We start from the raw sequence: 16,924 nt of genomic DNA on the forward strand, positions 1-16,924 counted from the left end.
GTACCATTGATATACCTTTTCTATTTACGCATGTACCTGTATTTATGCATTAAAAACAAATAATTTTTTTTTTACCGTTTTGTTTCTGCTCTGTCTACAGTTCATGGTTCTTCTCTGTCTTTGGTCTCGAGCACATCATCTTTATATTCTGCGGTGAGTGACGCTATAGTCTTCCTACAGAAAGTTGTGATTGACTAATCAGTCAGATTTCAATTTTGCAAAAGAAATAGCAAGTCTTGCACTCAGTGTTGTTTTTCTTCATTTAAAAAAGTTTTACACAAATAAATCAATAGTACTTACTGTATACAGTATATAGCGTACAGCAGTGCTAAAGGCACAGATTTTATTTCGATTTCATTTATCTCGAAACCACTAGATGGTACAAAAACTCACCGTAGCAGTTAAGCATCTGCGTTTCACTATGCAAGTGAAATTTTGCTCATCAACGCAAAGTCGATTCTAAAACTATTCTGCACTAAGTTGAGATCTAATATATGTTTTTTCTTAAGTTATAGATTTATGAAGCAAATGCAAATCATTCAAATTACCAAATATATTTTGAGACAAACATCTTATTAATGATTTATATTTCCGTTCAAGTTAATTAAATCAACAGTTTTCCAACAGAAACTAGTTAGTAAAAAGCAGATTTTCCTTATGGTGTGCCTTTAGCCCCGTTGTACGCTATGAGTATATTTTATTTTTATTTTACAGTTATTTATTTGAACTAATTTGTGCTCACATTTTGCATTTTTATTTTTATATTTGATATTTTCATATTTATTCTTTTTTTTGTTTCCATTTTAGAGCTGGGTTTTCTTTCAAAATATAATAGATACACATTATATTCCTTGCTTGAGTCTTGCTTTCTGTATTAAAAGTCTTTTTAGATCATAGTAAATTCACTGCTAGTCTCTGAATAACCGTAACTTCATACATGTTGTTTCCATTTGCCTGAGCTTGACAAACTAATAACTTTAAAGAGTAATTTCTTTGAGAAGTCATCAAAGTTGAATACTTAACCTCCACTATTCACTAAGGCTATGAATAAAGACTAATGACGAGATTTATAGCGGTAGTTGACCCATCTCAGAGGCTTAAGGTGGCTCAGTGTTGTGACTTTGCCACTATTTGAACACACATTTTCTCACTTTCAGGTGCTGGCCTTTTTAGACAAGGTAATAATTTGTTATACAGAAAGCCTGCTTGTATTCACCTTCATATGTTTTAATACATGCAAACCCTAACAGTCTAACGTTTTGCTTAAAATCAGCTGCTACTAACGGGTAACCATAAATCTGATCCAAATGGCAAAATCCTGATCATTAGTTATTTTGTATGGCTTTGTGATTTACCTTTAAGTGTTTGCAAAGAGCTGGTGTGGATTTTGGCTTCTTAATTCTTTCTTCTTATTGGATCTAATAGGAAACACTGATTGTAGTTTGTTATGTGTGCAAAAAATGCTATTGGGATGTTGGTAATATACAGTATTGTATTTGGGTCATTTTCATTTTCCTTTAACTGTTGTTTTCTCCCACAGACGGAGGAGAAGGCCCACTCTGAGGTAAGAATATCTTGTTTCCTAGTTATATTTGTGATATTGGTAACATGTAAAAGCAATAAAAGGTCAAACAGTGATATACTTTCACAAAGTCCAACATCAGTTGGTTCATTGAATCGAATAACCAAACCAATACATTTACCTTATAATTTACCAATATATGTACCTACTCTTAAGCCAAGTCTACAGTGTTTTCAAAAATGGAAATTTAACCCTATGTTGCATTATTTTATGAGACACTCTTCTATCAAAATACATAATTCACTTTTATTCATAGCTCACACACAGTCATGGACAAACATCTTTAACATACACATCCATAATTTCTCAGGTTCACTTTGATTTGGACTCTTGTTCGTTTGATCACTGATTTTCCTTTGATTTCACTTTCTTTTGTGTTTGTGTGCCATTAATATTCTCTCTCCTGTTGTCATATTTGTCCAAGACTGCAAACCTTTATATATGCTGTGTCATGTAATGCTTAACGTGTAACGAACAGCTAACCTTTTCCTGTAACTACTAAAAACGAATGTATTCCTGTTTCTTGGTTATACCTGCATTTTGTACGAACATGCAACATAGAGTTAATTGTATTTTCTTTTCTCAATCAAGGGCCAAACAGTCCAAAATACAACGGTAATTTCCCATTTTACACACACTCTCTTCTAGTACAATACAAGAGAAAGCACTGAAAAGTACTTCAAAGTCTTACATGTCAGAGTGCTTACCTGAGGCCACTGATTGATATCTAGGTTCTTTTGTTACAGTTAAGCAAAGAAAATGAAAGCAGTTTATTCTCCATTGCTTGAGTGCACAGCTCATTGAAGTTTGTAATGAGAAACCACTTCTTTTCCTGCAGCAAATCAGAAAACTGCGAAGAGAGCTGGACGCTTCTCAGGAGAAAGTGGCAACCCTGACCTCTCAGCTGGCAGCCAATGTGAGTTAGATGATGAAACAAAGAAAAGCAGTCAAAAGGCATCAAAATACATCTCATCTAGTGTTTTAAATTTAGAATACATAATAATGCCTGTGCTGCAGTAAAATTATGAGTAATTCCAAGGTCCAAGAAGATTTAAAAATATTTATTTTGAAATTTGAATATATATACAGTCAAACCAAAATTTATTCAGACACCTTGAACATTTCATTCGTTAATACAGTTTATTCACTATAGTTTAAAACAATGGTAATAAAAATGACAAGATCTCAGAGTTAAACTGTGTCAGAACAAAATCATCATAATTATGTCAGATAACACTTTAGCAAAACATGGTCAGGTCAAAGTGTCTGAATAATTTTTGGTTCCAAATTTGTATCAGTTTTACTGGTAGTCCACTGTATGAATACTTTTTGGGAATAATATGTCACAGTTTACTTTATTTTGCTATTCTCACTTACATAAATGAACTATAGTGTCCTGCACCCACTAGTAAAAGTATATAAAAAATATCAAAAATGTGTGTGTATATATATTAGGGGTGCAACGGTTCACATTACTCACAATTTGGTTTGTGTGTGTATATATATATATATATACAAACAAAACTGTGAGTAATGTGAACCGTATATATATATATATATATATATATATATATATATATTAGGGGTGCAACGGTTCACATTACTCACAGTTCAGTTTGTATATTTAGATATATATATATATATATATATATATATATATATATATATATATATATATATATATTCGGTTTGTATCACAGTTTTAGGGTCACGGTTTCGGTACGGTTTGGTATGTGCTATATTCAGGGAAAACTGGACTACTCTCAAATAAAAATAAAGAAAATAAGAGCAAAAAAACAGTGCTTTTCAGGTTTTTCAGGTATCTAACAGAGGTTTTCAGGTACAGAAAATGAATAAAGTACTTAAATATAAAATAACACTGCATATTATCTTCACTGTATAAATTAAATAAAAAAAAATAAAAAAAATTCAGTTACAAACTTATTCAGTCAAGAGCAGTGAGTGATTTCTTTGTCATTTTTGTTTGATTAACATTAAAAACACAGGTAGCAGTTCTTTCCCTTTAAGACATAATGCACGATCCACGACTGTTAACTTAAGACATAACTTACTATTGCTAGGATACTCGCCAAAATGAGCATGTTGACACAAAAAGTGCAAGACTTGAAAGAGAACTCGGTATTGCGCGCTGTCTGAGATAAGCGTGTGCGCGCTCCGGATGAGATATAAATTATTTTCACATGCTGACATTGTCTTAAAAAGTCGTCTGACAGTAATAAATATAATAAAACTTTATATCAGGAAAATCTTGTAAAATGCACAGCAGTGGCTTCTAAAGATAAACTATTAACAGTCAGCATGTTTGGGAATTTGCATTGTCATAATGTGAGTTGCGCATTGAAAGCAGCTCAGAATCGCAGACGTTTAATTTTTGACTGTGGTATTCCGAGGAGACGTTTTAGTTTGTGTCCCTGCATTGTCAAACTAGGCCACACTGTTTCAGTGTCACATTAGATTTCTGTGTGAAGGCACTGCAAGAGTTTGGACCAGGCTGAGATCTATTCATTTTTCTGTCTCAGGAGTGATGAGGGCAGGTGTGATGAAGGGCTTTGCTCTCTGACAGTTTAGTGAGAAGTGTGACAGAGCATGAGACAGTTCCTGTCTCTTCACTCGACCTCCTCTGTGATTTGTGTTTGACAGGATTCGTGTATGGGAGAACGGCTGCGAACTAAATCTATTCAAGTTGTACAATAGTTGAGTGGATTGAAATGTCTGCTCCCAGCTGGAGGTTTTTGAACTTCTCAGTGTCAGAACAACTTTTGAAAGTTGGTGTTCAGTATTCAGGGATGCAAGAGAACATCTTTGCTTCTGTTGAATTCTGATGCTATACAGCAACATAATAAAATTATGAATTAACAACACAGAAACTATATCATATGAAGATTAAATTGCACTTCCTGAAAAAATGTCCTGATATCTGGACCCACTTACGGCAAATGTCTGAATGCTGTTGCATTAAACCAGTATCACAATGTCAAACCAAGTGACATTTATTTTAAAATTAGCACAAGTATTTTGAAGCAAAACATTTGACACCAGTCTGAACTTACAATTACAATCAAAAAGTCCATAATTTGCATTTAAGTGTAGGTTAAGTATCCAAATGTGGGTATGAACCCTCAAAGATTCTCTTGTTCTTCCATCCAAATCTTCCCACCCAACCATTGGATAATCCCTCAGTTTCATGTGCATTTGTATTAGAATCTGTGGAGTTTTGTATTAAGGTGTGAGAGAGCTTAAGGATGGCTGTGGTTAACATGGGTACTGCTTTAGCTAGTTCACTCTTTTGGCCACAGCTGAACCATTATCCGGGTAAAGAAAGGTTGAAGAGCCAAGACCATTTTGCTCAGATATTGTCATTACAGCAGCAAAACAGGCGATAACATGAGATTTAGCTTTATATATGTGGTTTTATGTTGCTTAAACTACTACTATGTGGCTTTCATTTGTATCCATATCATAGTTTAAAATAACTTTAATGTTAAAATGCCCACCGAGAGATTTGAATAGGTGAGAGTTTGTTTGGTGGGATTCATGTGTCAGGCACCTTTGTGTATGGTTCGTGGAAATGCAGCCCGTTTCAGGTGTGCTTGACTGGGCTGAGGGACTCAGTGTGGACAGATTGTTGAAGGAATATAAATGGATGGACAAACAGGTCAGGGCAGTGCATGTCGTAAAATTGTGTTTATAGAGGCGCTCTCCCATTAGAGTCACTCAAGCATTTGGCATTGTGCCTCTCAGTATTCGCTTGGCTTCACTTCCTGGCAGGCATTTTAAATAGTATATACCAAGAACCTTTTGAATACACCGCTATTATAAAACACAGTGCTATTTAAAATATTTTTAATTCATATCTTTATAACTTATTTAAATATTATTTAAATAATAATTTAAAATGTTTTTATTTTATCTTATTTCCAACTAAATAAGGTTAAGGTCTAAATTTCTGGTTAAGGTCCTCGAACAGGTTGTTGGTCAGTTACAAAAATGTATTTCCACAAATAATCTATTCGAACTGTTTCAGTCTGCATTTAAATCAGGACACAGCCCTGAGACTGCTCTTGTCTGGGTCACAAATGACTTTCTCACTTCTACTGATACGGATGCTTGTAGCATTTTAGTTTTCTTAGATATTAGTGCTGCTTTTGACACAATATGCCATACCAACCTTCTTGAAAAGATATGTGGGTGGTTAGGCATCTCTGGTGTTGTGTTTGAGTGGTTTAAATCTTATTTCACTGATCATTTCCAGTATGTATGTTTGGGGGAAAATGAATCCGAAACCGACATTAATTCATCGGGGTGTCCCTCAGGGCTCTGTATTAGGGCCAATTCTGTCTAGCATATATATGCTACAGACCAGTGTTTGAACTATACCATGGACTTTATTTTTTATTTTTTTAACATTTGGGGGTGGGGACCTACAATGACTTACGAAGATACATAACAGCTATGAGTGTATACACAAGCACTATATAGGATCAATCACTATACAGGATTTACCCTATTATACTTTATCGACACAAATTGATAGATGAAACAACAAACAGCCACCCACATATAGTCTATAAAAAAGCATCAGGCTGTCTTTGAGTTCACATGAACTGAACAACGGTTAAAGTTACTCGTCAGGCTACAGAAGAATACCAAAATTCCTCCGTTCAATTAGGCCTAAGACATCGAGAGTCACACAGACCTATAACAACCCAGCCATAACACATAATTGCGAATAACATGCCTTACCTTAACACAGGCCTGGGGTCAGTTTCCTTTGCTGTTCGAGTTAACATGTATTAAACATGAGTGGAATTTGCACCGCAGCGCCCCCACACCTTGATGCTCATGACAAGAATAGCATGTATAGTTATCTTTATTGAAGTGAATTGGGTTTAAATCGCCATCATGCATGAATGAATATTTTTACAATTTTACACATAATAATCCACGATGATCACATTACACTGAAGTTATTTACATTACACACATTACACATTACACTTAAACTGAAATTGCACATCAAAATAACACATTGTCAATATTTTTTGAGACCTTGCATATCTTTGTAACCTTGTCACTCCTTATACACCAACAAAACTTTGTTTTGTTTTGTTTTATTTTGTTTTTGTGCCTTAGTTTTTTAGAACACCATGAGTCAAATGCCAAACTGGGTCATTTCTATTGTAATTCTATAGTTACTTCCGACGTGTTCTCCTTAGCATTCACTTACATCAGACATCTTTTTAGTGTTGCTGAGGTCAGGAGAGATGGCTGTTCCACCAAAGCCCTGGGCCTTATGTTCAGACAAGCCTTAGACATTGTGTTTCCTTTGAACTCCTTCTCAGTAGCTTAAACCTGAAACATGCTTCAAAGCCCTTGACGACTGTTGAGGAGTTCACAGCACTTTTCAGCTTGCTTGTGCCGTATAGATCAGAGTTACCCAGGAGGAATCCTCCAGAGGCTCAGACTGGGCGGATACAAAGATATATGATAGTTTTTCCCACTCAGATGCCCAGAGTGTGCTGTAAGTTTTTATATACAGAAGGATAAACTTAACAGATCTGAAAATCTACACTGTGGGTCTCGCCGTGTTCGTATATTTGTTTTACACCCACTGCATTCATAATATTGGCTTCATTGGTTTGTGTTGTGTTGTTTAGTATGTTTAGAATGAAGTGTCAGCAAGGATGCATTAAATTGATCTAAAGTGACAGTAAAGACATTTGTAATGTCACAAAAGATTTATATTTAAAATAAATTGTGTTCTTTTTAACATTCTATTCATCAAAGAATACTAAAAAAAATGTATGATGGTTTACCCAAGAACATTAAGCAGCACAACAGTTTTCAACATTGATAATAATACAAAATGTTTTCGGAGCAGCAAATCAGCATATTAGAATGATTTCTGAAGGATCATGTGACACTGAAGACTAGAGTAATGACTGCTGAAAATACAGCTTAACCACACAAGAATGTAAACTACCTCTAGATGTTCAGCTTTGATAACCTTGAACCCAGAGAAGATTAATTTTGCAGTTCTTTTCTCAATTACCTAAAGTATCTTATTAGAACCCTGTGTTGAAATCTATCTGTGTGTTTTGACAGGCACACCTGGTGGCGGCGTTTGAGAAGAGTCTGGCGAACATGACCTGTCGCCTGCAGAGTCTAACAATGACAGCGGAGCAAAAGGTAGGAAAGGACATACACACAAATGTGAACAGTAACTTATTCGTATTTATTGATATTTAATAGCACATGTTCTATTATATTTGGACTGAGCAGTTCTTCCAATCACCCATCAACAAAACCATCCAGTCTTCATGTAAATGTAACCTTCAGGTTAAAATGTGAAACTGCTCCCTTAATTTGCACAAAGCACCCTCCTTGACTTAATGAGTTCCTGCCCATGTTAATCCCTCTTGAATAAACCATCAGAGATTACAGAGGGACATCTTTGTTAAGACAGCCCGACTTTCAATTAAAGGCGAAACCCTATCGCAAGCGTGAGAATCCTGAGCTCTGGATCTACAGCGAGACCGTGTTGCGATGGTATAGGGGGCTGCAACACATGCTCAGTTCCTCGGCTCAGCAGGGCGCTTATCTCCACATGTGCTTTTTTTGGCAGGAAACGTCTGATAGAGGAATAAGACAGCTGGTGGTACGAGAGGGAGCTTGCGTTTTGCCTACAAAAGAGTTTGTGTAGGGTCAAAATCCAAAAGTGCCATGTGGCTCACTTCCTGTCTAGTGATTCTGAAGTAATGCTGATTTGATATTTAAATAAGCAATGTTTGCTAGCATCACAATTATTATTGTGCATATTTAGGGTTTGGGATTTAAACAAACCTCTAACCATAAGTATGAGTATAACTTTGGAGCGCAACTCGCCCTGCACCATTTGAGCAACAGACATTAATCATAATCATGTGGCTTGTTGAGGGGAGGTGTGCTTTTACTTTTCTAAGTGATCAGGGGAAGTCGGTTGTGTTTATAAGCAATGTAACTGTGTTTGTTGTAGGAGTCCGAGCTGGCAGAGTTGAGAGAGACCATTGAAGCATTGAAAGCTCAGAACACAGATGCTCAGACGGCCATTCAAGTGGCCCTCAACGGCCCTGATCATGTTCATAAAGGTGCTGCTTGTGTAAATACTTCAAAATCTGTCATAACTTTCTGTTTCACGGTTATTAAAGGAGTAATTCAGGTTCAAGTTAAGGTGCAGTCATATTTACCATTGTTTGGCGAATTTCCACGTGTGAAATCCAGTCATTTCAGTAGGAATTTATGCAAAAGATGTAATGTTTTTGCTCACTAAAATTGACCAACATTTTAACTAAATGTGACCACACCTTTAAACTTAATCAGCAGCACTTGTGGTATAATCAATTACTGGAAAATGTCATTTCAACTTGTCCCTTCTTTCCTTTTTCTTTCTTTACATGATTTAAGTTTGAAAAAATCACTTACAAACATATTCTGTGTAAAAGGTATATGCCATTTTACCAAAGTCCCTTTAAGACAAGTCATTTCACTCGGCGGCCATCTTTGAAACGCCTCACGGGCATCCTGGGCATCATGCAGCTCCAAAGCTGTTTGCCAAGCTTTCGATTAAATTTCATATTTTAAATCACCAATGAAATCTGACAGCAACTGTCTCATAATTTTTTTTTTCCAAACGCTCGAATCATGACAAAAAAAACTGTATTTTTATGCTGGATCAAGCTAATGTGCATGCGCATACCTAAACACGCGTCTCTTGTGCCTCATTTCAGAGGCGCGCGGTTCTATAGAAACCGGAGCTTCTAACCGCCGCTGCAGTGACGCGATGACTTTACCGATTGGCTCTTATTTAGAAGGCGGGACTTATTCCGCCATATTGCGCGTTACACTTTCTCCCATTCAAAACAATACGAGTGACACGTCTTGTGTTATTCTATAGTCTTTGATTTTACTAAGCTTTAATGGGTTAACTCACCCAAAAATGAAATATCTGTCATTACTTAATCACCCTCATGTAGTTCTAAACCCGTAAGACCTTCGTTCATCTTCGGAACACAAATTAAGATATTTTTGATGAAATCCGAGAGTTTTTTTTTTTATCCCCCATAGAAAGCAACGTAATTACCACATTCAAGGTCCAGAAAAGTAGTAAAAATATTGTTGAAATAGTCAACGTGACTACAGTGGTTCAACCTTAATGTTATTAAGTGACAAGAATACTTTCTGTGTAAACTGTGTAAATTTGCGGAATTGTTTTTTTTTTTGTTTTTGCGCACAAAAAGTATTCTTGTTGCTTCATAACGTTAAGGTTGAACCACTGTAGTCACGTTGACTATTTTAACAATATTTTTACCACTTTTCTGGACCTTGAATGTGGTAATTACGTTGCTTTCTATGGGGGATAAAAAAAAAAAATCTTGGATTTCATCAAATATGTCTTTATTTGTGTTTTCCGAAAATTAACGAAGGACTTCTGGGTTTGGAACGACATGAGGGTGAGTAAAGTTCATTTTTGGGTTAACATTAAGCTTCACTTTTCTGCTTTTAAAATTGTCCCTATTCACTTCCATTTTAAGTTCCACTATAACTCACAAACGTTTGTTATGCATTGACCATTTGTGTGTGTGTGTAGCAGACCTGAGGATCCGTCGACAGCATTCGTCAGAAAGTATGTCCAGTATTAACAGTGCAGCCAGCCATTCCAGTATGGGTAGCGCTAAAGATGCAGAAGACAAGAAGAAAAAGAAGAAAAGCTGGGTGAGTCATTGCACAAGGCTTCATTATCACACCGTAAGGCTTGTCCACGTTTAGAATGATGACTACAACTGTGAAGAGCACAGCATTTGAAAAAAAGTTAGAGCAAGGAGGCATTGTGAACAAATATAAAAATAAATGAATCACTGCATTAGATAACAAAATATCAATCTAAGTGGCAACTGCAGTCAATGTTTAAAGAGCTTATAGAGCCGAGAACAATTTGTAATTGGAACCTTGACGGTGGGAAAGCGGCGATTGTGATTTCAGTATCCAAATACTTTTTGGGCCAAATACTGCATAAATGGCTTCACATTACATCTTATTTTTAGTTTATTACAAATTCATTATATTTTACATTTACTTTTGCATTACAATGCAATGAACACATTTATAATGTACATATTTACATTTGATCAGTTTTTGCATTCCCTGGGAATCGAACCCATGACCTTCACATTGTTAGCATAGAAATAATAATTAATGCTAAAAAAAAGTGACCTGTACTAACTTTGTAAGAGGAAACAAAAGTATAGAAAAGTGTGTCTTTATCATATTCTACAAGGTTTTTTTCAAATGTTTCTACAATAAAGTGATATTTATTTAGTCATCATTCTAGTAGTGGCATCCTCTCTCGCTCAGTTTCCATTTTGGGAACATCAAGAACACGTAGCACAAACATTTCTGTCATTTCACCCCCTTCCGGCTGTCTCGCCCTCTTTCACGCCCTCTCTCACACTTTCTTTGTCTTTCACTTTCTCACCACACCTCCAGGGAAAGGATAGAGGACACAAGGTGACTATAACACCCTCAAACTCTCCTGCATGCCCGTATGGAGGATCCGACATGCTCGTCCCATTTTTCCCCTCAGTGGCCCTTCAAACCCCTAAACTTCCTCACCCTTCAGTTCTTACCTTTTTAAAAAAATATATATCTTTATATCTTCTTTGAGGAATGCACTAATTAAGAACGTCTTCTCGCTCAGGTCGCAGTCATTACCGGTGATATATTTATGTTATTAAGATGCAATTGTGCATGTTTTACTCCTTGTCAGCTGTTCTAGTTCACTGGCAGCTATTTCACAGATTTATTATCTCCTAACGCTAGCGGGCTGTTGTTCATTCTCATTTAGGGTGTGCATTAAGTCAAGAGCACTTGAGGTAAACAGCTGTTTGAAAAATAACATTGGCATCGTGTTCAGCAGTTATGGCTACTTCTCCTCGAGCTGCCCTGAACTCTTGTAATGAGAGCAGAGCTCAAACCGAGCTCATAAATACCAATCACCTCTTTATTTATGCGCCTATTAATTATTCATCAGCATAACTTGAGGCAGTGTGGTCTCTGGATTCAGACAGTCTGGAAATGCTGCTTAAAGGACAAAGCGAGAAAGCAAGTGAAAAAGAAAGCGAGAGACAAGGGTTGAAATAGTACATTCATAGCAGGGCTCAACAATAAGGATGCATTGTGAGAGAGATTTTCAGGACAGTTTTGTTTTGCCTTCTCTTAAAAATAATTTTATATATATATATATATATATATATATATATATATATATATATATATATATATATATATATATATATATATATATATATATGTGAAGAGTTTGGTTCCAAAATGCAATAACTCCATTTTGATTAATTTGAGTAAAAAGGTGTTTTCTTTACCAATAAAGTAGCAAGATGAAAAACACTATTTCCTGTTTCAGACTTTCACATAGCATCTTTTGGTTATAAAAACATTAAAAATTCAAATCTATATTTTGATTTTAAAAAGTTTATTATAAAAACCTATTATTTTTTCCCCAAAATGCAATAAATCCATGACACTTTTTTTTTCAAAATGCAATTAATCCATCAATATAAAAGTAATTTTTCAAATTGAAAATACACAACAAAGTAAGTTGATTCACATATATGACAGGGTCTAAACTTTGCCAATATTTATCTTTATATTCAGGCATTTTACTAAAAATACATTCAGCCATCGCTCCCAAAATGAATTCAATGGGTCATCTTGTTAATGTTATAAATTATTTGTTACTACTGATTAAAGAGCATCTGGCGCCACCGCACGGTTAAATAAACACATTTGCCGAGTACATTGGTATTAAAAACGGCTTTTTAAAAAAGCCTTCAATGTTTACAGTGCGTGGAATGGTGCGCTGTGATTGGTTGAGAGCAGATATATCGCGTTCCGCAGAAAAAGGAGACTGGCGTTTGTCGCGTTTTGGAAAGAAAGGGAGAAAACATGACAGAATAACACGACGGATATCGCATTTTGCGCAAAATTAATAAATGACTTTTCAATACCGACCAGATACAATACTGATTTTAGCGGAAACTCAATTTTTTTGAAAATGCCGTTTATCGCGTTTTGGAAACAAACTCTTCATATATATATATATATATATATATATATATATATATATATATATATATATATGGAAATGTTTAATAAAAAATATCTTTTTTTTCTGACAAAAATATTAAAATATAGATTAATTAAAATTAAATGTAGTATACTAGTCCCGCATTGTCACTACTTCTTATGTCCCTTGATTCCTTGTTTTTTGTTTTGTTTTTTTTGTCTTGTGTACACGACATATTAAATAAATAGTTAAATTATTTATATATATATACAGTGTGTACGGAAAGTATTCAGACCCCCTTAAATTGTTCACTCTTTGTTATATTGCAGCCATTTGCTAAAATCATTTAAGTTCATTTTTTTCCTCATTAATGTACACACAGCACTCCATATTGACAGAAAAACACAGAATTGTTGACATTTTTGCAGATTTATTAAAAAAGAAAAACTGAAATATAACATGGTCCTAAGTATTCAGACCCTTTGCTCAGTATTTAGTAGAAGCACCCTTTTGATCTAATACAGCCATGAGTCTTTTTGGGAAAGATGCAACAAGTTTTTCACACCTGGATTTGGGGATCCTCTGCCATTCCTCCTTGCAGATCCTCTCCAGTTCTGTCAGGTTGGATGGTAAACGTTGGTGGACAGCCATTTTTAGGTCTCTCCAGAGATGCTCAATTGGGTTTAAGTCAGGGCTCTGGCTGGGCCATTCAAGAACAGTCACGGAGTTGTTGTGAAGCCACTCCTTCATTATTTTAGCTGTGTGCTTAGGGTCATTGTCTTGTTGGAAGTTAAACCTTCGGCCCAGTCTGAGGTCCTGAGCACTCTGGAGAAGGTTTTCGTCCAGGATATCCCTGTACTTGGCCGCATTCATCTTTCCCTCGATTGCAACCATTCATCCTGTCCCTGCAGCTGAAAAACACCCCCACAGCATGATGCTGCCACCACCATGCTTCACTGTTGGGACTGTATTGGACAGGTGATGAGCAGTGCCTGGTTTTCTCCACACATACTGCTTAGAATTAAGGTCAAAAAGTTCTATCTTGGTCTCATCAGACCAGAGAATCTTATTTCTCATCATCTTAGCAAACTCCATGCGGTCTTTCATGTGTCTTGCACTGAGGAGAGGCTTCCGTCGGGCCACTCTGCCATAAAGCCCCGACTGGCGGAGGGCTGCAGTGATGGTTGACTTTCTACAACTTTCTCCCATCTCTCGACTGCATCTCTGGAGCTCAGCCACAGTGATCTTTGGGTTCTTCTTTACCTCTCTCACCAAGGCTCTTCTCCCCCGATAGCTCAGTTTGGCCGGACGGCCAGCTCTAGGAAGGGTTCTGGTCATCCCAATCGTCTTCCATTTAAGGATTATGGAGGCCACTGTGCTCTTAGGAACCTTAAGTGCAGCAGAATTTTTTTGTAACCTTGGCCAGATCTGTGCCTTGCCACAATTCTGTCTCTGAGCTCTTCAGGCAGTTCCTTTGACCTCATGATTCTCATTTGCTCTGACATGCACTGTGAGCTGTAAGGTCTTATATAGGTGTGTGGCTTTCCTAATCAAGTCCAGTCAGTATAATCAAACACAGCTGGACTCAAATGAAGGTGTAGAACCATCTCAAAGATGATCAGAAGAAATGGACAGCACCTGAGTTAAATATATGAGTGTCACAGCAAAGGGTCTGAATATTTATGACCATGTGATATTTGAGTTTTTCTTTTTTAATAAATCTGCAAAAAATGTCAACAATTCTGTGTTTTCTGTCAATATGGGGTGCTGTGTGTACATTGAGGAAAAAGATGAACTTAAATGATTTTAGCAAATGGCTGCAATATAACAAAGAGTGAAAAATGTAAGGGGGTCTGAATACTTTCCATACCCACTGTATATATGTAAAGAAAACAGAAAATATTTAATTAAATGTGTATATAGATATTTTTGGTAACACTTTACAGTAAGGTTCATTAGTTAACATTAGTTAACTTCATTAATTAACATGAAGTAATGTTAATTTCAACATTTACTAATACATTATTAAAATCAAGAATTGTATTTGTTAACATTAGTTAATGCACTGTGGAGTACATGAACAGCTGTATTTTTATTAACTAACATTAACAAATACAGTAACAAATGTATTTCTCATGGTTAGTTCATGTTAGTTAATACATGAACCTTATTCTAAAGTGTTACCATTTTTATTCTAACACATGGAAAGTCCTTATGTTTTTGTCTTATAATATTATAGTTATTATAATTTAATATATTAATAAATATTTTTATTTATAAATGGCCTTAACTACTATGTACTTACATTTAAATTCATCATTTGATACAATGCACTTATTGTGTACATACATGTTTTTACATTGTACTTATATATAAAAAAAACTTGCATGTAATTATATCTATAATTACATTTATAATTACACTGTTGACCCATTCCTTACACATTTAACCCACCCTTAAACCTACCCAAACCACCAAAAATGTCCCTAACGTTACCCATATCCCAACTCAATAGAAGCCAAAGTGTTTTGCAATACAATATGAACACAATAAGTACATTATATTTATATTTTGATGTAAGTACATCTAATATAAAGTGGGACCCAAAAAAAGAAAATGTTTAAAATACATATAAAATGCAGTATGCTTGTTGTGAGTACAAGTACAATCACGACCAGATCAGGAAAAAAAAAAAAAAAATCCTTATTGTTGAGTGCACTGATAGTCAAATGCCGTTATGTGGAATGAACTAGTTCCGTGCTGACAGACACAGCCTCCATGAGTCATTCAGAGCTAGTCAAATGAACAATGAATAAATGATGCTGCTGTGCCTGAATATTCTGGTCCAGCGCTGAACGTTTCAGTCAATAGTAACAGTGAGTGTGTTTTGTCCATAGGTGGCTGATTCCATCCCTGCCCAGGTCAGTGTTCTCCCGTCCCACACCACTGCGGCTGTTTGCCTCTGATAACCTCAACCCCCCCAACACCCCCCACCCAACACACACACACACACCACCACCACCAACTGCCCCTCTACAACCCAAACCCTCCCCCTCCCCCTCCCCAGAGTCTTAAGTGTTTCCATAGAAATATGTGCATGCCACCAGCTTCCCCAGTCCCACTGACTGCCAGTATGTTTCTGCTGCTTAATTAGTTCTGCACAGTGAATTTTACAAGCAGGCCATTATTTACCCTCTCAAAATGTTACATCAACCCTATCTCCTTATTTTTAACCTATACTTTAAACTGACCGAAATCACCATGTGATGTTTACCAGACTTTTGAATGATCTGTTAAGCATTATATAATGCAATAATATTTGTTGAATGAATTTTTTAGGCTACATACAGACATTTTGGCATGCATTTGGTTACCACAGAAGATAATTTATGAAATTGCTGTTTTGTTTTGTTTTCTTACAGTTGCGGAGCTCTTTTAAGCAGGCCTTCAGCAAGAAAAAGACCAACAAGCCCCAATCGCCTCATGATGAGATTGAAGAGATGACTGACTCATCCCTCCCTTCTTCACCCAAACTACAACACGCTGACAGACAGACCAGCACCACCCAACCACTGCGCTCATCACCGTCCACCACAGAGTGAGTGCAGACACACATACAGTACATGCGTGTACACCTCTATGAAATATAGTAGATGCTTAAACATGCACATATTTGTTATGTTTTAATATCATTTGTTTGTATTTCAGTCACTCTCTTGCACATATATGGCCATAACACATTCAACACATTTACCTTCCACTTGTGTTTCAGTGATTTTATTGCTTGTTTTGTTTGTTTTTTGTTTTGCTCTCTTTCTTTTTTGGTAATTTTATTTATATTTCATCCTATCCCTTAATCATATCTGTATTCTGTCCTTGTTCCTCAATTTCATGTATCTTCAGAAAGTGTTTTTGTGATAGCAAGTCCTCCCCCATTTGGATGCCAAAGAAAAAGTCAAACGGTCATGTGGTCTACAAGCACAGATCTCGGTAACAGGCACAGTGTGGCATGCTGGGAAGGATTGAGAGTGTGCAGTGACTAAAATTATTAAAGCTACATCTAATTAACAAAAGATATCCCTCCCCTGTATTTCAGTTACAAATGAGACTTGTATGACAAAATACATTCGAATTTAAATTGTGATGGACTAAAAAATGGGAAATCTTATAAAGGAGATTTTTGTAAAAACAAAACAAATTTT

At 36.0% G+C, this 16,924-nt stretch overlaps 1 protein-coding gene across 27 annotated transcripts in view; it reads left to right on the forward strand.

The window, feature by feature from the left end:
- The window catches only part of nav3 (neuron navigator 3), a 387,003-nt gene that overhangs the window by 351,634 nt on the left and 18,445 nt on the right, over window positions 1–16,924 (forward strand). For 9 of the 27 annotated variants that reach the window (XM_048155140.1, XM_048155118.1, XM_048155129.1 and 6 more), the window contains 13 exons: window positions 101–153; window positions 1,158–1,178; window positions 1,541–1,564; window positions 2,174–2,197; window positions 2,421–2,498; window positions 7,709–7,792; window positions 8,619–8,730; window positions 10,066–10,092; window positions 10,230–10,354; window positions 11,126–11,146; window positions 15,620–15,643; window positions 16,145–16,320; window positions 16,626–16,712. In XM_048155140.1, the coding sequence (XP_048011097.1) occupies window positions 101–153; window positions 1,158–1,178; window positions 1,541–1,564; window positions 2,174–2,197; window positions 2,421–2,498; window positions 7,709–7,792; window positions 8,619–8,730; window positions 10,066–10,092; window positions 10,230–10,354; window positions 11,126–11,146; window positions 15,620–15,643; window positions 16,145–16,320; window positions 16,626–16,712 (856 nt within the window). The remainder of the gene's footprint in view (window positions 1–100; window positions 154–1,157; window positions 1,179–1,540; window positions 1,565–2,173; window positions 2,198–2,420; window positions 2,499–7,708; window positions 7,793–8,618; window positions 8,731–10,065; window positions 10,093–10,229; window positions 10,355–11,125; window positions 11,147–15,619; window positions 15,644–16,144; window positions 16,321–16,625; window positions 16,713–16,924) is intronic. The other 18 variants (XM_048155132.1, XM_048155133.1, XM_048155123.1 and 15 more) reach the window with 14 other exon arrangements.

Source organism: Megalobrama amblycephala, linkage group LG14, assembly GCF_018812025.1.
Source record: "Megalobrama amblycephala isolate DHTTF-2021 linkage group LG14, ASM1881202v1, whole genome shotgun sequence".
In the NCBI taxonomy this organism is placed as follows: domain Eukaryota; kingdom Metazoa; phylum Chordata; class Actinopteri; order Cypriniformes; family Xenocyprididae; genus Megalobrama; species Megalobrama amblycephala.